Source organism: Oncorhynchus mykiss, chromosome 18 (assembly GCF_013265735.2).
Source record: "Oncorhynchus mykiss isolate Arlee chromosome 18, USDA_OmykA_1.1, whole genome shotgun sequence".
Taxonomy (NCBI): Eukaryota; Metazoa; Chordata; class Actinopteri; order Salmoniformes; family Salmonidae; genus Oncorhynchus; species Oncorhynchus mykiss.
The window spans coordinates 47,307,468-47,329,500 of NC_048582.1; the positions used below are offsets into that span (position 1 = coordinate 47,307,468).

Here is a 22,033-nt window from a genome sequence, read left to right on the forward strand (position 1 = left end):
AAGCAGGAATTGTCTGCTGCTCGACATGCCGTTGAGACCCTGGCCACCCAAGTCTCCAACCTCACAGAACAGGTTCACCATCTCCGCCTCGATCCACCGGCCACTTCCAGGGCTTTCGAATCTCCGGAGCCCAGAATCAATAACCCGCCGTGTTACTCTGGGGAGCCCACTGAATGCCGCTCGTTCCTCACCCAGTGTGATATTGTGTTTTCTCTCCAGCCCAACACTTACTCCAGGAGCACTGCTCGTGTCGCCTACGTCATATCTCTCCTTACTGGACGGGCTCGTGAGTGGGGCACGGCAATCTGGGAGGCAAGGGCTGAGTGTACTAACCAGTATCAGGACTTTAAGGAGGAGATGATACGGGTTTTTGATCGATCTGTTTTTGGGGAGGAGGCTTCCAGGGCCCTGTCTTCCCTATGTCAGGGTTATCGATCCATAACAGACTACTCTATTGAGTTTCGCACTCTTGCTGCCTCCAGTGGCTGGAACGAGCCGGCTTTGCTCGCTCGTTTTCTGGAGGGTCTCCGCGCAGAGGTAAAGGATGAGATTCTCTCCCGGGAGGTTCCTTCCAGCGTGGATTCCTTGATTGAACTCGCTATTCGCATTGAGCGACGGGTTGATCTTCGTCACCGAGCTCGTGGAAAGGAGCTCGCGTTCTCCGTTGCCCCCCTCTCCGCATCACTACCATCTTCCTCTGCCGGCTCGGGTGCTGAGCCTATGCAGCTGGGAGGTATCCGCATCTCGACTAAGGAGAGGGAACGGAGAATCACCAACCGCCTCTGTCTCTATTGCGGTTCTGCTGGTCATTTTGTCACTTCATGTCCAGTAAAAGCCAGAGCTCATCAGTAAGCGGAGGGCTACTGGTGAGCGCTACTACTCCTGTCTCTCCTTCAAGATCCTGCACTACCTTGTCGGTCCATCTACGCTGGACCGGTTCGTCAGCTTCCTGCAGTGCCTTAATAGACTCTGGGGCGGGGGCTGTTTTATGGACGAGACCTGGGCTCGGGAACATGACATTCCTCTCAGACAGTTAAGGGAGTCCACGGCCTTGTTCGCCCTGGATGGTAGTCCTCTCCCCAGGATACAGCGTGAGACGCTACCTTTAACCCTCACTGTTTCTGGTAATCATAGCGAAACCATTTCTTTTTTAATTTTTCGTTCACCTTTTACACCTGTTGTTTTGGGCCATCCCTGGCTAGTTTGTCATAATCCTTCTATTAATTGGTCTAGTAATTCTATCCTCTCCTGGAACGTCTCTTGTCATGTGAAATGTTTAATGTCTGCTATCCCTCCTGTTTCCTCTGTCTCTTCTTCACAGGAGGAGCCTGGTGATTTGACAGGGGTGCCGGAGGAATATCACGATCTGCGCACGGTGTTCAGTCGGTCCAGGGCCACCTCTCTTCCTCCACACCGGTCGTATGATTGTAGTATTGATCTCCTTCCGGGAACCACTCCCCCCCGGGGTAGACTATACTCTCTGTCGGCTCCCGAACGTAAGGCTCTCGAAGATTATTTGTCTGTAGCTCTTGCCGCCGGTACCATAGTCCCCTCCTCCTCTCCCGCCGGAGCGGGGTTTTTTTTTGTTAAGAAGAAGGACGGGTCCCTGCGCCCCTGCATAGATTATCGAGGGCTGAATGACATAACAGTGAAGAATCGTTATCCGCTTCCTCTTATGTCTTCAGCCTTCGAGATCCTGCAGGGAGCCAGGTTTTTCACTAAGTTGGACCTTCGTAACGCTTACCATCTCGTGCGCATCAGGGAGGGGGACGAGTGGAAGACGGCGTTTAACACTCCGTTAGGGCACTTTGAATACCGGGTTCTTCCTTTCGGCCTCGCTAACGCTCCAGCTGTCTTTCAGGCATTAGTCAATGATGTCCTGAGAGACATGCTGAACATCTTTGTTTTCGTTTACCTTGACGATATCCTGATTTTTTCACCGTCACTCCAGATTCATGTTCAGCACGTTCGACGTGTCCTCCAGCGCCTTTTAGAGAATTGTCTTTTTGTGAAGGCTGAGAAGTGCTCTTTTCATGCCTCCTCCGTCACATTTCTCGGTTCTGTTATTTCCGCTGAAGGCATTAAGATGGATCCCGCTAAGGTCCAAGCTGTCATTGATTGGCCCGTCCCTAAGTCACGCGTCGAGTTGCAGCGCTTTCTCGGCTTCGCGAACTTCTATCGTCGTTTCATCCGTAATTTCGGTCAGGTGGCAGCCCCTCTCACAGCCCTTACTTCTGTCAAGACGTGCTTTAAGTGGTCCGTTTCCGCCCAGGGAGCTTTTGATCTCCTCAAGAATCGTTTTACATCCGCACCTATCCTTGTTACACCTGACGTCTCTAGACAGTTCATTGTCGAGGTTGACGCGTCAGAGGTGGGCGTGGGAGCCATTCTTTCTCAGCGCTCCCTCTCTGACGACAAGGTCCACCCTTGCGCGTATTTTTCTCATCGCCTGTCGCCGTCGGAACGTAACTATGATGTGGGAAACCGCGAACTGCTCGCCATCCGCTTAGCCCTAGGCGAATGGCGACAGTGGTTGGAGGGGGCGACCGTTCCTTTTGTCGTTTGGACTGACCATAGGAACCTTGAGTACATCCGTTCTGCCAAACGACTTAATGCGCGTCAGGCGCGCTGGGCGCTGTTTTTCGCTCGTTTCGAGTTCGTGATTTCTTATCGTCCGGGCTCTAAGAACACCAAGCCTGATGCTTTATCTCGTCTCTTCAGTTCTTCAGTAGCCTCCACTGACCCCGAGGGGATTATCCCTGAGGGGCGTGTTGTCGGGTTGACTGTCTGGGGAATTGAGAGGCAGGTAAAGCAAGCACTCACTCAAACTCCGTCGCCGCGCGCTTGTCCCAGGAACCTTCTTTTCGTTCCCGTTCCTACTCGTCTGGCCGTTCTTCAGTGGGCTCACTCTGCCAAGTTAGCCGGCCACCCTGGCGTTCGGGGTACGCTTGCTTCCATTCGCCAGCGCTTTTGGTGGCCCACCCGGGAGCATGACACGCGTCGCTTCGTGGCTGCTTGTTCGGTCTGCGCGCAGACTAAGTCCGGTAACTCTCCTCCTGCCGGCCGTCTCAGGCCGCTTCCCATTCCCTCTCAACCGTGGTCTCACATCGCCTTAGATTTTGTCACCGGACTGCCTTCGTCAGCGGGGAAGACTGTTATTCTTACGGTTGTCGACAGGTTCTCTAAGGCGGCTCATTTTATTCCCCTTGCTAAGCTTCCTTCTGCTAAAGAGACGGCACAAATCATCATCGAGAATGTTTTCAGAATTCATGGCCTTCCGTCAGACGTCGTTTCGGACAGAGGTCCGCAATTCACGTCTCAATTTTGGAGGGAGTTTTGCCGTTTGATTGGGGCTTCCGTCAGTCTCTCTTCCGGCTTTCACCCCCAGTCTAACGGTCAAGCAGAACGGGCCAATCAGACTATTGGTCGCATCTTACGCAGTCTTTCTTTTCGCAACCCTGCGTCTTGGTCAGAACAGCTCCCCTGGGCAGAATACGCCCACAACTCGCTTCCTTCGTCTGCGACCGGGCTATCTCCTTTTCAGAGTAGCCTCGGGTACCAGCCTCCGCTGTTCTCTTCTCAGTTCGCCGAGTCCAGCGTCCCCTCCGCTCAGGCCTTTGTCCAACGTTGCGAGCGCACCTGGAAGAGGGTCAGGTCTGCACTTTGCCGTTATAGGGCGCAGACTGTGAGGGCTGCTAATAAGCGTAGAACTAAGAGTCCTAGATATTGTCGCGGTCAGAGAGTTTGGCTCTCCACTCAGAACCTTCCCCTTAAGACCACTTCTCGCAAGTTGACCCCGCGGTTCATTGGTCCGTTCCGTATTTCTCGGATCATTAATCCTGTCGCAGTTCGACTTCTTCTTCCGCGATATCTTCGTCGCGTCCACCCGGTCTTCCATGTCTCCTGTGTCAAGCCCGTTCTTCGCGCCCCCGCTCATCTCCCCCCCCCCCCCCCCATCCTTGTCGAGGGCGCACCCATCTACAGGGTCCGTAGGATTTTGGACATGCGTCCTCGGGGCCGTGGTCATCAGTACCTAGTAGATTGGGAGGGGTACGGTCCTGAGGAGAGGAGTTGGGTTCCCTCTCGGGACGTGCTGGACCGTGCGCTGATCGATGATTTCCTCCGTTGCCGCCAGGTTTCCTCCTCGAGTGCGCCAGGAGGCGCTCGGTGAGTGGGGGGGTACTGTCATGTACTGTCATGTTGTGTCTTGTTTCTGTCCTTTCCCTTCACCCTGTCTCCCTCTGCTGGTCGTTGTTAGGTTACCTTTTCTCCCCCTCTTTCCCCCAGCTGTGCCTTGTCTCCTCCTAACTACCTCGTCACCCCTTTTCCCACCTGTTCCCTTTTTCCCTCTGATTAGTCCTCTATATCTCTCTCTGTTTCTGCTCCTGTCTTTGTCGGATTCTTGTTTGTGTTGTTCATGCCTGAACCAGACTATCGTCATGTTTGCTGCAACCTTGTCCTGTCCTGTCGGAACCTGCCGGTCCATCTGAGCCTACGTTTTGTTTTGTTATTAAAGAAGCTCTGTTTACGTTAATTCGCTTTTGGGTCCTCATTCACGCACCGTAACACCCGCTGCACCTTTGGGCGGCTACACTCCCCTGGTTTAGCCCAGGGTCCTCTCCCGTCGAGGATTTCCTCCCATGTCCAGAAATCCTTATTGCGCATCTCCTCGCGCTGCTCCTGCCTGTTGACACGCTGCTTGGTCCTTTTGTGGTGGGTGATTCTGTCACGGTTTTCTGTATGTGAAGGAGAGTCGGACCAAAATGCGGCGTGTAGATTACGATCCATGTTTATTGACTATAGCAACACGAATCTAAATACAAACAGTGCAAAATAATAAACGTAATGAAAACCGAAACAGCCTAAACTGGTGCAAACTAACACTAAGGACAGGAGCCTCTGACTGAGAACCATATCAGGCTGAACATAGAAATAGACAAACAAGACATGAAACATAGAATACCCACTCAGATCACACCCTGACCAATCAAAACATAGAAAATACAAAGTAAACTATGGTCAGGGCGTGACAACATGTGCAACATTGCTGAAGAACAGAAGTGGTTGCATAATTGTCTATGCAAAAAGGGCACTGTTAACCATTGTACATTGGCCTTAAATTATTTTATTTTTTTATAAAATAGTTTTTTCTGGAGAACGAAGGAGAGTTTAACAAATAGTAATCTGAATTCACAGAACATCACATCATATTCATTTATAAGTCAGTCTGGGCCATGCAATATTCATTTATAAGTCAGTCTGGGCCACGCAATATTCATTTATAAGTCAGTCTGGGCCATCCATGCCTTGCCCAGAAATGATACTTTCTGTTTCCTGCCAATGCTTTAAACTTTAGCATAAATGGTGTGAGAGCAACTCAGACACGGGTCCATGTGTTCAAATCAAATCAAAGTGTATTTGTCACGTGCGCCAAATACTACAGGTGTAGACCTTACAGTGAAATGCTTACAGGCTCTAACCAATAGTGCAAAAAAATTATTAGGTGAAAAATAGGTTGGTAAAGAAATAAAACAACAGTAAAAAGACAGGCTATATACAGTAGCAAGGCTATAAAAGTAGGGAGGCTACATACAGACACCGGTTAGTCGGGCTGATTGAGGTAGTATGTACATGTGGGTATGGTTAAAGTGACTATGCATATATGATGAACAGAGAGTATAAAAGAGGGGTTGGCGGGTTGTCAGTGGGACACATTTCAGTTAGCCCGGTTAGCCAATGTGCGGGAGCACTGGTTGGTCGGCCCAATTGAGGTAGTATGTACATGAATGTATAGTTAAAGTGACTATGCATATATGATAAACAGAGAGTAGCAGCAGGGGGGAGGCACACAATGCAAATAGTCCGGGTAGCCATTTGATTACCTGTTCAGGAGTCTTATGGCTTGGGGGTAAAAACTGTTGAGAAGCCTTTTTGTCCTAGACTTGGTGCGGTATTTGTTTTTAATAAAGTTTGTTGTGGAGAAGGCTGATTCACAGCTGTATGTGGAGCCAAACATGGTTAGGATGTATAGTGCCAGTTTCTTGAACAGGGACATCAGCTGCAGGCACTATATTTCCCCAGAAAGTGACAGGGTCACAATCACCAGCCTGCGCCTTCAAATACACATTTTCTTACAGTTCAATCAACTCCATTTGCAGTGATGCAACATCTACCCATCTGAAGGTCTGTTTTACTTCTTCTGACAACTTTGTCACGTTTGTGACGAGGAAGAGGTTCTGGATGAGCAGCACCTGTTCTCTTCCAACAGTGAAGTCATCAAAGCGAGCCTTGTTATCCATCAACTTCTGGATGAAATCAACATGGTTGGGAACACATTTGTCTCCCTGCGTTTGCACCAGGAGATTGGGGAAGTGGACAAGTTCTCCCTGCAGCTTAACATTCAGTTGATTTAAGGTGTGATGTAATGTCTGTCAAATGCAACTGTTTCCATCTTCCTAAAACTCAAACTGAGTTGCCTTGTCACACTTTTGCTCTGTTAAGAAAGCTTTGATTTCCTCCTGAAAGGCCCAAAAACATTCCAAACCCCTGCATTTGCTGAGCTTTCTGACATTGCTGTGCCGTAGTAAGTCATCAGAACTAGCATTGGCCTTTGTCAGAATGCCTCGTAGCAGATGCCATTGATCAGCTTCATCATCGTTGTCATGACCTCAGAATACTCATTTCCCAGACTGGCACACAGGACAGATTGATGGATGATGCAGTGATATGTCAGGTCAGGGTGGTCCTCTTTCAAACGTGCAACCAGTCCCCCCCCCTCTTCCTATCATGGCTGGAGCTTCATCTGTGATAATGAAGAACTCTGACTTCAGATCTCTCCCCCTCTTTGTCAGCATCCCTTTGATGACCTCATGGATATCCTTAATCTTGTTTGTTCTCACCTCTGTGTTCAGGGGATACGTCCGATCTAATTTACTACCCCTGGTGTCCTCATGGCGTTAAACATTGGCACTTTACTCACTGAATATCAGGCACATTGGTTTTGTGCTATTTGCGGGGAGAATTAATAAATACTGTCCCGTTTTCAGAATCAACTCTCTTTTTTTAAACAAGCCATATTAACAGAGATACTGGTAACTAATCTCCTTCAATCTGTGATAATTACAGTTGAAGCGTGGTCAAATCTTTCCGATTCTTTCTGCCTGCTTGTCCCAAGGTTCCACAGAGGATATTTGGATTAATGTGATTGGGTAAAACGCGGCCTCTTGTATTTGCAAATAACCATGCAATTGGATTAGGCGGAGCACTAGTTGAGGTGGCCGTTGCTTCGAGAGGAAGAGAGAAAGAGAGGTTGCGGAGTTAGAGGCCGCGGCGCCCGTTTTGATATATATATATTTAAAGCTGTCTAAAAAAATGCATTGACTTGTATATAACAAAATGCGATGTTGTCCGATTGGATTGACCCTTCTCTGGGTCCGGACCAGGACCGCGGTCCGCCAGTTGAGTTTGGCTACTGTAGTGACGTGATGTCCACATAACACAATCATTTGGATAGCCATGCTAGCTTCGCCCTCGTGTGGGTGCTAGGAAGCAGGTTAGATAGTGATAGGCATGAACAGCCAAACCAGTAGGGGCTGGAAGTTATCGTGAGTTTAGATTGGTCAATAGTGTCGCAGAGCAGCCTATTTGCATAAAGTTCACCTTTCCCCAACTTTGGTCCCACATTGTTGACCATCCCTCGCCCACATTGCGCTCCTGGCCACTTCCCTTCCCTCCATTGACAATGACTGGCATCCACAATTTCATCGCTCCCTGTCAAAATCCACTGTGCGGAGTGGATTCAAGAATGCTCGATTGAAATTTAAAGGCAATGTTCCCTCATTCACGGCGACTGCATTCACAGTAAACGTTGCTGCATATGTCGGCTCAATCGGAAATCACCGATACTTCTTGGATATGGATGGAATTCAGCTCTGAGGCTTGTGTAAGTACACTTTACTACAACACAATAACCACAAACTTTACTTTGCGTCTATTTGCTTGACATGATGGGATCTTTTTGTGTCTGGGAAATTAACTATGTGGAAATAGCAGTGAAAATTCATTTTTGCACAAGTATTGAAGTAAAGGATGTCACGTGACGATATGGCGTGTGGTCCTCCCACTAGACTTTGGAAACCATGCTGTTTATTAGGCCACAGATGAAATAATGAACTTCATAGGGTGGTGAAAGTGCACAGTGATCTTAATGCTCCTTTCCAATAAGTATGGAGGCTCTCAATCAATCAAATGTATTTATAAAGCCCGTTTTACATCCAGCAGATGTAACAAAGTGCTTTACAGATGCGTTATTACATGTGTCAATATGTTATTACAAAACCCAGACTAAAACAGCAAGCAATGCAGGTGTAGATGCACCGTGGCTAGGAAAAACATTGATCATCATGTTTGGGAAGCATTGATGTAAACGATACCTGCACAGGCTGCCTGCACTGTATCTGCGAGCTGTTGGCTAAAGCACATGTGCCAAGAACAGAGTAGCACATTTGCTATTTAATGCAATCATTTTGAGAAGAAACTGTCGGTAGAGTTGAAAATGCAATGGAAACACATTGAACTTAAGGTTTATTCAGTACATGAAAAGTTTTGCGAAATCACACACTGATTTTTATTTGCAACAAGTCCGTTTGGTGGAAACACACCACTAGTGGGACAATTTGCATATTTACTTCATGCGGATTCTAGAATATTCTCATGAAAATCTGTCGCCAATTGGATGGAGACCTAGCAGTGTGGCCCTAAAATATGATTAGAGCTCATTCAATCACTGGTGGGAACCAATGATAGGCCTTTACATCATTGAATTGAATTACCTAGCTTTGTTTTCTCTATCAATTTGACTTGTTGCGGATAAAAGGCTGTGCATGATGATGTGGTTTTTTATTTCACCTTTATTTAACCAGGTAGGCTCGTTGAGAACAAGTTTTCATAATTACTTTTGCGGTTCAATTCCCATGTACCAAAAACATACAAGTTGGTTTCTGTTCCATCTTCACCTCAACTGATGGTTTTGTCACAATACTGTAGGCCTATATTGCATTTATATAGCTTATGTGCCCATTATGGTTATGGCATGTGCTCTAGCCAACAACTGGCAGATAGTGAGGGTAGGCTGGCCTACATGATGACGTGATTATGGACAAAAGAGAGATGATTTGTATTTGTCAAATGGCAGCCAAGCATCGATCGTCATGTAATTTTCATTTGCTCACTGTCAACATGATATATAGATATACAAGTTCGTCCAGTTTGATTTCCTACAAATATTTTTCCTGTGGTTATAAAAAAAAATATTTCACCTTTTATTTAACCAGGTAGGCTAGTTGAGAACAAGTTCTCATTTACAACTGCAACCTGGCCAAGATAAAGCACAGCAGTTCGACACATACAACAACACAGAGTTACACATGGAATAAACAAACATACAGTCAATAATACAGCTGAAGAAAATCTATATACAGTGAGTGCAAATGAGGTAAGATAAGGGGGTTAAGGCAATAAATAGGCCATGGTGGCAAAGTAATTACAATATACAAATTAAACACTGGAGTGATAGATGTGCATAAGATGAATGTGCAAGTAGAGATACTGGGGTGCAAAGGAGCAAAATAAATACAGTATGGGGATGAGGTAGTTGGATGGGCTATTTACAGATGGGCTATGTACAGGTGCAGTGATCTGTACGTGTGAATTCACATAAAGATCTAATTTTCAATAGATTCCAGTTCAAATGACATATACACTGAGAGTACAAAACATTAGGAACACCTTCCTAATATTGTGTTTCACCTCCTTTTCCACTCAGAACAGCCTCAATTCGTCAGGGCATGGACTCTACAAGGTGTCAAGCATTCCACAGGTATGCTGGCCCATGTAGACGCCAATGCTTCCCACAGTTGTGTCAAGTTGGCTGGATGTCCTTTGGGTGGTGGACTACTCGATACACATGGGAAACTGTTGAGTGTGGAAAAACCAGCAGTGTTGCAGTTCTTGACACACCTACTACCATACCCCATTCAAAGGCACTTAAATATGTTGTCTTGCTCATTCACCCTATGAATGGCACACATACACAATCCATGTCTCAATTTTGTCAAGGCTTAAAAATCTTTGTTTCAGCTGTCACGTTGCCTTCATCTACACTGATTTAACACGTGGCATCAATAAGGGATCATAGCGTTCACCTGGTCAGTATGTCATGGAATGAGCAGGTGTTCTTATGTTTTGTACATAGTGTAAAATCTAAAACCACATCAAACCAAATGTATTTATAAAGCCCTTTTTTTTAACAAAGTGCTTATACAAAATTCAGCCTAAAACTCAAAGATCAAGATGTGGATCGCAAAAAACTCCATAGAAAGGCAGAAACTTGTGTGCAGTCTTCATAGGGCTAACCCTCCTGAATGGGAATGCAAAACCTTTTTTTTCTGCTTACATATGTAATCACCGGTATTGCACTTTTACGACGGTCCCTAAACCACCTGAGCGCCAGAAACAGAATATTGCCTTCTGTTCGACCCTGTTAAGGGAAAACTTCGACTATCGGTAAAAACAAAAGGTGTATTTTGCTCTCTACCGTCATCTGATTCTAGATATTACCCTAGGACGTTCGGTTGGACAGCTATTGACGAGCGAACTCTGAATATCTAAAGTAGCCTAAAAGCGAATTTACTGCGGTGATTTTGGTTGGAGTAACTCTCTCGCTTTATTACCTTGTCGCGCAGGTGAAAATCTGTTGTAGGAAGCGTTTAAGAAACGAAACTATGCCGCGTCTTTTTTTGTGGGTAATTGAATAAAAAAAATACAAATGTAAACTCTTGCTCTTTATGGAATATAACCACTCGGAAGAAAACTCGGTGGAGAACCGCAATCACCCTTCGAATGCCGTGAGTAAGCCAAATTAATAAACCCAGGTGTAACTTATTTTAAAGTATCCATTACAGATGGAACGAAAGTTGATTAGATATGTGTTTTGGAAGTAGCACCTTGACAATTATTGTATTTTTTTGTTGTTGTTGACAAAAGGCTGTAGGTGGACTGAAAAGGTCGTCGTCCTTTTCAACCAGTTGTTCTGCGTCTCAGCATATGGCAGTAGTAACCTTTCATTGTATGAAGTAGGCCCGGCCCTGCTTTCATCAAACATCTGATCAGGACATTGTTGTAGTCACCCCCACCCCACATAGCCTATCAGACAAAGTCTTTTGATTACATTCACCTTATGACACATTGGTTTACATTTTGGCCTACGTTGAATGGACACCGTCCTCATCCTGGCTTCCATATGGCCTTTGTTGACTTTCTGTGAAAGTACGTTTTGAACGCGGCCTACAGGCCGGAGGGGTATACTACACATTTCCTACATTAGCCAGCTCACTTCAATCAACAACTAGAAATGACTAGCCTTTCTGGTTCATTAAGAAAGCTAAACTTACGCATGTGTTTTTGGTTGTTTAGTCAATTAGGCCATCCCCGTTTTCAAGTTAATCTTTCTATAAAATAAAAAGTTATTTAAGAATATTTATGCAAGTTAGCCGGCTAATTCAATACCCCTTGGGGCTTCTCCGTGTGCTGGTGACCCAGGCTGCAAATGTTTTTCCTCCCACAGCAATAACACACCTGAATCAATTTCCCATCTCATCACCAAGCCTTGGATTTGATTCACGGCTGCTTTGTTGTCTATTTCAAGCTGCTGATTATTATGACAGGATTACGCAATGTTTAAAAAAATATAGCATACATATTTCCTACATTAATGTAATGAATTGCCTTCCCCCACACTCCCTGTCCTCTTCTTTCCCAGGCCTTGGCTCTAGTGAGCCACCATGCCCAGCAGCATCACAGGGAGCCCCAGACCCTGGTCAGAGCCAGGGGGCCAGGTCGGCCTCATCCCTGTGGAACCCAACCATCTCCTCTACAGGGGCAGCAGCACCAGCCAGGACTCCTGCTATGAGGAGCGATGTGTGGACCCGGTGGAGTTGAGGCACCAGGGTCCCAGGGGGACCCACCACAAGGCCCACCACGGGGACGTGCAGAGCAAGGTGGCTGATGAGACCATCGGCTTCATCCCCGGATCAGCAGACTCTCCTCCAGGGGATCACGGGTGTGGTCCTTGTGCCCCCTCCTCCCCAGGCAGCTGTAAGAACTGGGTGTGCAGCGTGCTGACCTGTGGACTCTACATGGTGTGTCGGCGCACCATCCTGGCCCCCAGTCCCACAGGGAGGTCCCCAGATGACGATCAGGAGACGGTCAACCTCCGGGGTCTCCAGAGCCACCCTGGGGCCAACGTCCCCCAAACCAGGAAGGAGGGCGGGGGTAGTGACTCTGATTGGTCGGAGGACATCTACATTAGAGGGGTCAAAGTGGATATTCCCAGAATGGAGGAGGAGCCAGTGGTCATTACCAGGCCTCTGTTACACAATGGAAGAGGTGGAGGAGGGAGACGGTACAGCCCTCCATCCTACTCCTGGTATGAGGGGGATACGGGTGATCTGAGCATGGGTGACGTGGACTCTCTGATCACCCAGAAGCTTCTGGAGCTGTACTCTGAGTATCAGATCGATGAGCTGGCCCACTGCACCTCGGACTCAGTGTTCCTGAAGAAGACCGGTGAGATCAGCCAGCTGATCAGTGACCTGGCCGAGGAGCATCAGCTTGATGAGCAGGACGCAGAAGGTCGACTGGTCAAGGGCATCATCAGGTAGCTACCATTCACTGACATTTGCTGGTAGTGTTTAACTGCCTTGATCAAGGGCACAACAAGTGTGTGTGTGTGTGTGTGTGTGTGTGTGTGTGTGTGTGTGTGTGTGTGTGTGTGTGTGTGTGTGTGTGTGTGTGTGTGTGTGTGTGTGTGTGCATGCAAGCTGTTGGTAATGTGACAGCAAATCAATACATTAAAATGGATAATAAAGTGTATACTATTTTAATCCAATCTATCCATTCAGGATCAGCACTAGGAAGAGCAAGAAGAGACCTCCATACCGAAGGTCACAGAGGAGAACCTCCGACAGCGGGAACGAAACTATGAGCAACTACCAAACATCAACCATCAGCAATAACAGTAAGCAACACCTCTACTGATAAACAACCACTTTTCCCCTATTTTATGTACTTGTTGAAGGAATCCTTCATGGGCTTTCATTTGTTATTACACTGTTAGTTGACTGTCACTCTGTTTTACCACAAAGATGATTACGATATCCAGATCTCCAAGGAGACAGATTCTGATATGAACGCTAGGAACATGAGGATGACCAGTGGAGCAGGTAAGAGACTTGACGTGGTTACTCTATGTTGTGTGTCCTGCAGTGTTGTAGTCATCATTAAGAGCTTGTTATGATAGGGTTAGAGTCCTTCAATACACACTTTTTTTCCCTGAAATCACAGTGTGCCCCCTGTGTTCATTTAGCAGTGGCACATTGCTGCAGGGGTTTTCAACTCTGACCCTATGAGGTCCGGAGCCTGCTGGCTTTCTGTTCTACCTGATAATTAATTGCACCCACCTGGTGTCCCAGGACTAAATCGGTCCCTGATTAGAGAGGAACTATGAGTGTAACTGACTTTGAAGCCAAAGACACATTTCCACATTGCATGGACAATGAAGTTTGTCTGTTCGATTATGTTCTACATCTCATGCCTTTATCATATTTTGATTTAAGCAGAAAGTTCTGAACGTCAGATGTCTGTGTTAGGCATGCCCCTGCCCGGGACTTCAGTCAGAACATGATGATCCATCTTCAACACTGCTGATACCATGGAGCTACTCACCAGTCTCCAGCTGAAGAGGTTGGGAGCCATACAGATACACATATTGTAAGGTCTCTTTAATTCTGCGTTGAGAACTTTAAGGAGCCTGAGAATTGCACTATGTTAAATGAAGTGGGAGGAGTATTATGCGTATGCAAACTCCGTCACGAAGACCACGACTTTACTTTGAAGGCGATACTATGAATTGTGTCATCTGTATATTGAAGGATTCTAATGTAACCAGGGTCGTGAATTTATCTTTGATTCTGGCGTATTGCGCCCTTGTTTTGGGGGTTGGTCTGTCTCATAGAAAAGCCACTGTAGATTTACTTCCCAAACCCTTCCAGCAGCTTCCCCTGTTTTGTTGTCCGTTCCTCTTATTGCCCTCCAATTACATTCGTGGTGGTGTGTGTTCCTTTACCCTTGAATAACAACTAGCTCTTTTGATATGAAACTCGACTCTCCACTGCTGCCGGATCTCTTTCTGCATTATCGTTTCAACACTAACACCAGAATCAGTTTCAAGGTAGTGTACTCACATCCAGGGACTTGCAGGGTAATGTAAACTGACCCGAGGAAGATAGATAACCGCACACTTGATTGGTCAACGGTTTTATGGTGCAACATGTAGACACCAAGAACTAACCTGGAATGTACTGGAGGCCAAAAAACCCACTGGGAACGGATGAAGAGGGAACACCTCAAAGACAATGAATGTTATTGACATATTGGTGACTTTGAAATACAAGATGTAGATGTGCTTTTTGATGCCAAGAGAATATCATGCTCCTGTACCTAACTAGGTCACATTTTACTTGACACCCAGTGTCATAACATGTTATGACATGGTCTTAACTATGTGGAAACGCTTGACATAACCTGTCACAATATGGTCATTACACTGTCATGACCCATGTTTACACCTATTGTGACATATATTGCATTATTTTATGGCTGGTTATAGAATCAAAACTCACATTTATTCAAAATAGTTTTTTCCCGGCCAAGTAGTGTCCTTTCGTTTTTTTAAAAGATTGTTTCTTAAAACCTCTGTTATAATGAATTTTTTACAGTCATGTTTTTGTTGTATTTTAATTAACTTGTAGAAAATCCGCTTTTTGACACTGTCGTGAAGCATTATGACCGTCATCCTATAAGTCACCTATCACGTACATGCTGTTATATACGTCATCCTATAAGTCACCTATCACGTACATGCTGTAATATACGTCATCCTATAAGTCACCTATCACGTACATGCTGTTATATACGTCATCCTATAAGTCACCTATCATGTACATGCTGTTATATACGTCATCCTATAAGTCACCTATCACGTACATGCTGTAATATACGTCATCCTATAAGTCACCTATCACGTACATGCTGTAATATACGTCATCCTATAAGTCACCTATCACGTACATGCTGTTATATACGTCATCCTATAAGTCACCTATCACGTACATGCTGTTATATACGTCATCCTATAAGTCACCTATCACGTACATGCTGTAATATACGTCATCCTATAAGTCACCTATCACGTACATGCTGTAATATACGTCATCCTATAAGTCACCTATCACGTACATGCTGTTATATATGTCATCCTATAAGTCACCTATCACGTACATGCTGTTATATACGTCATCCTATAAGTCACCTATCACGTACATGCTGTTATATACGTCATCCTATAAGTCACCTATCACGTACATGCTGTTATATACGTCATCCTATAAGTCGCCTATCACGTACATGCTGTTATATACGTCATCCTATAAGTCACCTATCACGTACATGCTGTTATATACGTCATCCTATAAATCAAATCAAATGTATTTATATAGCCCTTCGTACATCAGCTGATATCTCAAAGTGCTGTACAGAAACCCAGCCTAAAACCCCAAACAGCAAGCAATGCAGGTGTAGAAGCACGGTGGCTAGGAAAAACTCCCTAGAAAGGCCAAAACCTAGGAAGAAACCTAGAGAGGAACCAGGCTATGTGGGGTGGCCAGTCCTCTTCTGGCTGTGCCGGGTGGAGATTATAACAGAACATGGCCAAGATGTTCAAATGTTCATAAATGACCAGCATGGTCGAATAATAATAAGGCATAACAGTTGAAACTGGAGCAGCAGCATGGCCAGGTGGACTGGGGACAGCAAGGAGTCATCATGTCAGGTAGTCCTGGGGCATGGTCCTAGGGCTCAGGTCCTCCGAGAGAGAGAAAGAAAGAGAGAATTAGAGAAAGCACACTTAAATTCACACAGGACACCGAATAGGACAGGAGAAGTACTCCAGATATAACAAACTGACCCAAACAGGAAGGATATAACCCCACCCACTTTGCCAAAGCACAGCCCCCACACCACTAGAGAGATATCTTCAACCACCAACTTACCATCCTATAAGTCACCTATCACGTACATGCTGTAATATACGTCATCCTATAAGTCACATATCACGTACATGCTGTAATATACGTCATCCTATAAGTCACCTATCACGTACATGCTGTAATATACGTCATCCTATAAGTCACCTATCACGTACATGCTGTAATATACGTCATCCTATAAGTCACCTATCACGTACATGCTGTTATATACGTCATCCTATAAGTCACCTATCACGTACATGCTGTTATATACGTCATCCTATAAGTCACCTATCACGTACATGCTGTTATATACGTCATCCTATAAGTCACCTATCACGTACATGCTGTAATATACGTCATCCTATAAGTCACCTATCACGTACATGCTGTTATATACGTCATCCTATAAATCAAATCAAATGTATTTATATAGCCCTTCGTACATCAGCTGATATCTCAAAGTGCTGTACAGAAACCCAGCCTAAAACCCCAAACAGCAAGCAATGCAGGTGTAGAAGCACGGTGGCTAGGAAAAACTCCCTAGAAAGGCCAAAACCTAGGAAGAAACCTAGAGAGGAACCAGGCTATGTGGGGTGGCCAGTCCTCTTCTGGCTGTGCCGGGTGGAGATTATAACAGAACATGGCCAAGATGTTCAAATGTTCATAAATGACCAGCATGGTCGAATAATAATAAGGCAGAACAGTTGAAACTGGAGCAGCAGCATGGCCAGGTGGACTGGGGACAGCAAGGAGTCATCATGTCAGGTAGTCCTGGGGCATGGTCCTAGGGCTCAGTTCCTCCGAGAGAGAGAAAGAAAGAGAGAAAGAGAGAATTAGAGAAAGCACACTTAAATTCACACAGGACACCGAATAGGACAGGAGAAGTACTCCAGATATAACAAACTGACCCAAACAGGAAGGATATAACCCCACCCACTTTGCCAAAGCACAGCCCCCACACCACTAGAGAGATATCTTCAACCACCAACTTACCATCCTATAAGTCACCTATCACGTACATGCTGTAATATACGTCATCCTATAAGTCACCTATCACGTACATGCTGTTATATACGTCATCCTATAAGTCACCTATCACGTACATGCTGTTATATACGTCATCCTATAAGTCACCTATCACGTACATGCTGTTATATACGTCATCCTATAAGTCACCTATCACGTACATGCTGTTATATACGTCATCCTATAAGTCGCCTATCACGTACATGCTGTTATATACGTCATCCTATAAGTCACCTATCACGTACATGCTGTAATATACGTCATCCTATAAGTCACCTATCACGTACATGCTGTTATATACGTCATCCTATAAGTCACCTATCACGTACATGCTGTTATATACGTCATCCTATAAGTCACCTATCACGTACATGCTGTAATATACGTCATCCTATAAGTCACCTATCACGTACATGCTGTAATATACGTCATCCTATAAGTCACCTATCACGTACATGCTGTAATATACGTCATCCTATAAGTCACCTATCACGTACATGCTGTAATATACGTCATCCTATAAGTCACCTATCACGTACATGCTGTAATATACGTCATCCTGCTCCTGAAATCTGCATCTGCGTTCATCCCAGCCATCAGCAACGGAGCGTTTGGGTAAGTGCATGCCTGACATGCAATTACAGTGATCATTTAACGTGGTCAATTTCACACACAAATATAGAACATGTAAACAGTGTAATTGTGTAATGGAATGTTTTGCCTTGTGTGGTAGGTTTTGACACTCTTATGTAGGTGTCATAACCTGCCATAAAATAACGCAATATGTGTCATGACAAGGGATATGACCATATTATAAAAGGTTATGACCTATTAAAATGGTTATGACCATGTCATAACGTGTTACGACGCTGGGTGTCAAGTGAAGTGTTACCCATAACGGTAATCCTAATATGTTTGTATTGCATTAAAATTGGTTAGGGTCCAAAATCTCTCACGAGCATGTGGCCTGGATAATGATTAACATGATCTCATTGTAGACGCCAATGAGTATATACTTGAAATTAAATTGTATAATGTGTGCATTTCTGTGATTTTATATGAAACTATTTTTTTCCTAAAGGGATGCACAAGCATAAATGAAGTTGTAAAGGCATTGATGCCATGCTATTCTTGCACATTTTGTCTTCTGTTTTATTGTGGCTGGTAAAAATGAACTGTGTTGCTCTCTATGGGGAAAATTCTAACTTCCACTTGAGTCTAATTTGAGTTCTGTACAATGAGACTAAGTGGATTTATGTGGAAGTTAGGATCTGCCTCTCTAAGAATATCTAAATGAATGATTTGTTAATAAATAAATAAATAAATATTTGAAATGGAAATCCTCCAGGCAAGAATGTCTGAACCTGTGACTAGCTCACTTTCCATGAGTCCCAGTCATATGTTTTGTGTGTGTTGTTGACATTAAGCTCTGTGTATTTCTGTGTTTTCATTCTTTCTAAATAGCCTATTCCCGTCGCGTTACTGGACATGAATCAGCCAGTTACTCACACACACTACTCTTCCAAACTATCTACAACTCAGTTATATTGTGTGGATGTTGATGTATTGAAATGGAAGAATCTCTGACAACATGCAGACTTACGAACCAATGAGGGTTCTGTGATGTGAAATGTTCAGAAGTTTGCGAATTGAAATGAAAATATCTATTCTACTATGGATGGGAAGCATATATTTTATTCTACTTAACATTTTTGTCTGAATGTTCTGTAACGTAATGTTTTGCCCTGTTGAACAGGCCCAAATGTACACAGATAACTTTGCCATGTGCGCAGTACCAGTACCAGGGTGTTCACTTGTGCCCTCTGGGGACAACTTTTATCTTTGGCAAGGACAAAATAATGCAGACCACGAAATGACTGTAAAACAGGTCATTCTGGTCCTGGGCATAGACAGGAAATTGATAAAGAGGTTTACAGGAAATATGAGTGTTGACATATTGTTGAGCTAGTTGGGGTATTAATGCAGTCTAAAGCCGCATTTTGCTAGCCTTCCTTATGCATTGGTGAGTTTTCCAGGTCCTGTCACTCAGGGCATTTTTGGTACTTTCCATTCAATATCCTATACAGTGAACAGCACAACAGATACTTGTAGGTCCAGGTAGAATACCACAGGTAGGAGCCAGAGTACATATGCTAAGAGCCAGAACAATATTACAGGATTTTTTGATCCAATAAAAAATACTGTTGCTCTCACTTCATTTATTGTTATCACACCACTGTTAAATTGTCAGATACATGCCAAAAGTACAATGATTAAATGTGTGGATAGAAGAGGAGAAAAACAGAATCATTTAGTTTATTGAACTTTTATTGCCTGGTTGCATTCTTCACGTTCATAGTTGTCACGGTAGAAAATACCCTAAAATATAATTCAAACACATACACACACACACTTTCAGCTTTATTCTTGTCTAATAAACAGCATCTCGCGTAACAAATCAAACAGATCCGCCTGACCAATAACAGGTCTGAAGAACAGTTCTGTGATGAGTGATTGGCTGACAGTCTGTAAGTCAGAGGTCGATAGTAGGATGCAGCTGAATCGACCCAAGTCTCCTGGGTGAAGGGTCAGCACAACCTCCCGTAGAGCTCTCTGGGCCTCCTGTTGGAGACTGTTGATGAATACAGTGGTGCTCAGTCCTGGGACGTCTGTTAAGAGGAAGTGAGGGAAATGTCATGTCAACTGTATTCCACCATCAGCAGTTTAACACTAATGTGACAGAAGAAAGAGTGGAGCTGTTTACTGTATTGTCATGTTAGATGATTAAATAATCATCGATTTATTGATTGCTTCAAATATTTACATCAAATGAAATTAATACAATGTCAGTTAAGGTAGATTTGGAGTTCCACATTACATCATAGCATGCTGAGAAGATAAGATGATTTTTACCTGGATTGAACAGCATAGCTCCCTTCAGATAGGCATATTCCTTTGGGCTGAGATCCAGAGTCCACAGTCTGTTCAGACAGGACCTGAGTTTATGCACCCCAGCCAGGGTGGGCAGCAACCTCTTCCCCTCATCTTCCACCTCCTGCTCTTCCTCACTCTGTGGCCCCTGACCGTTGAGGAGGATCCTCCTCAGCATGCTAGCCTGTGGAACATCCTTCACCTCGAACACAGTCCGTTCCTGGGCCAGGCCCAGAGAGAACAGGGGCACCCAGCAGTCCTTCAGCAGAGATAGCTGATCCTCCGCTGGAAGCTGACTGAAGGAGGGTAAACTCTTCATGAAGCAGATGGTTTTGACCAGAACATCAGATGTCATCTGACAGGTTCCCTCAGGGTTCTTCAGACACACCGCCCGTTGCCGCTTGCAGTGACAGTTGTGAGGCATCATCTTATTGTAGTTGTACTGGTTCACCTGGTTGTTGTTGATCAGGCTGTCGTTGTTGCTGTAGTTACTGTCTGCCCGGCTCAGGATGTTGTACAGGATGGTGTGAGGCTGATGTTGTTGCTTCCGGTAACCTGAACAGTGACAGGTGCTCTTCATCTCTTCAACAGTAAACATCATGGAGAATTCCCCTTTGAGGATCAATAAAGTATCAATCAATCAATAGATGATAAGATGTCCCCAGTGCGGAGGCTTTACAGAGCTATGCTACAGACGTGAGAATAGCCACATTCTCGCTTTGAAATATTGTCCAGCAGCGTGATCAGCAGCTCTGACTGTCTGACAACTCCAGTAGACCGAGTCTTATTTATAGGAAGACAGGACACTGTCCTCTGATCTGTGTGTGACCAGTCAGCCTTGACCCCTCCCTCACAAACCACACACACTCACATCTGAGAACAACAGAGTGACCCTGGACTGCTCTGCTCTCTGCGTTAGGTTCTCTCCACGTGGAGCGAGGTGATAGGGCGTATTCAATACAACTGTGACATTTGGCCTGCAGGGAGGGAGAGACGTGAGGAAGCCAGCTGCACTACGAGATCAATGACATTTATCATGTTGACCTGACTACCAAGGACGGGGTCAATGCTCCCATACAGACTACCACCCCAACACACGGCCTTGGTTCAGTCTTCTATTTCTTGCTAGTTAAGGGGTAAATGCAAACTCAGGATCATAGGATATCAGCATTTGGCATTGACAAAGAGCAATATAATTTTAGGAAAATAATGACACAAGTAGCCTAGATCCTAATCATGTAGATAGGTATCATTTTAATCTCATTATCAATAGCCTACTTTATTTTTGGCCTTCCATGTGTTTTTGCAAATAGGCTGGGTAACCTAGACTTTTTTTTTATTTCCACCCGTTGTGTATCACTCAACATAACACTGTGTGGCAGTCACTGTGACCCTTTTTTCAGTATATTTGAATAGTTCAGTCATGGAGTCAAGATACAGTATGTTATCTGGGTCAAAATATAGAACATTGAGCTGTTGGTCATTGACACCTATCCATCAGAGATATCTCCTGCTAAATCACTGTTAATAAATTAAGGATTAGAATTAGAATGATGTTATCCAACTATCAAATGTAACATTTTCAATAGGATTTCTCAAGACAAACAAGGGTCATTGCCAATTTAGAGGTGGGGAGATTTGATATAATGGCTACACCAAAGATGTTCAGAATCAGAAAGTAATCCTTGAGCATATAAATCGTGTTTGCATGTGAAAATGTCTGTACATAAATACATTTGAATTCTTTCAAATGCAAATTTATAACAGATTAACGTAAAAAAAAAAAAAAAGTATAATAGTGAAACGACATGAATATACGATAATTATGTCATAATGAATTACCAGTACGTTTTTTGCCATCAATCAAACAGTAATTTCTCATCACGAATATTCGGTTCCCCGCTGCACTCGGTTTCACACCGTCAAAACTT

General features: G+C 44.6%; 2 protein-coding genes across 5 annotated transcripts; one reads left to right on the forward strand and one right to left on the reverse strand.

Annotated features, from left to right (window-relative positions):
• Positions 1–10,359: 10,359 nt before the first annotated feature.
• Positions 10,360–13,805, forward strand: LOC110496391 (keratinocyte differentiation factor 1). 4 transcript variants are annotated; one of them, XM_021572263.2, is made up of 5 exons: positions 10,360–10,563; positions 11,819–12,715; positions 12,960–13,075; positions 13,203–13,280; positions 13,674–13,805. In XM_021572263.2, exons 2-5 carry the CDS (start codon positions 11,841–11,843, stop codon positions 13,739–13,741), a joined length of 1,137 nt encoding a protein of 378 aa, XP_021427938.2. In that variant the 5' UTR covers positions 10,360–10,563; positions 11,819–11,840; the 3' UTR covers positions 13,742–13,805. The 4 variants fall into 4 exon arrangements, with proteins under 4 accessions (XP_021427938.2, XP_021427940.2, XP_021427936.2 ...); XM_021572265.2 differs by having other exon boundaries at positions 10,362–10,904; positions 13,707–13,805; XM_021572261.2 differs by having other exon boundaries at positions 10,363–10,904.
• A 5,676-nt stretch (positions 13,806–19,481) lies between these two features.
• On the reverse strand, positions 19,482–20,892 carry LOC110496393 (nuclear receptor subfamily 0 group B member 2). Its single transcript, XM_021572268.2, has 2 exons — positions 20,085–20,892; positions 19,482–19,840 (listed from the first exon to the last, which is right to left on the reverse strand). The coding sequence occupies exons 1-2, from the start codon at positions 20,701–20,703 to the stop codon at positions 19,593–19,595; spliced, it is 867 nt and encodes a 288-aa protein (XP_021427943.1). The 5' UTR covers positions 20,704–20,892; the 3' UTR covers positions 19,482–19,592.
• Positions 20,893–22,033: the final 1,141 nt, after the last annotated feature.

Coding starts and splice junctions, on each gene's coding strand:
- LOC110496391 (XM_021572263.2), top strand. CDS start 11,841: ATGCCCAGCAGCATCACAGGGAGCCCCAGACCCTGGTCAGAGCCAGGG. Junction 12,716..12,959: donor CTGGTCAAGGGCATCATCAG/GTAGCTACCATT, acceptor CTATCCATTCAG/GATCAGCACTAGGAAGAGCA. Junction 13,281..13,673: donor GAGGATGACCAGTGGAGCAG/GTAAGAGACTTG, acceptor TTTTGATTTAAG/CAGAAAGTTCTGAACGTCAG.
- LOC110496393 (XM_021572268.2), bottom strand. CDS start 20,703: ATGATGTTTACTGTTGAAGAGATGAAGAGCACCTGTCACTGTTCAGGT. Junction 19,841..20,084: donor AGCTATGCTGTTCAATCCAG/GTAAAAATCATC, acceptor TCCTCTTAACAG/ACGTCCCAGGACTGAGCACC.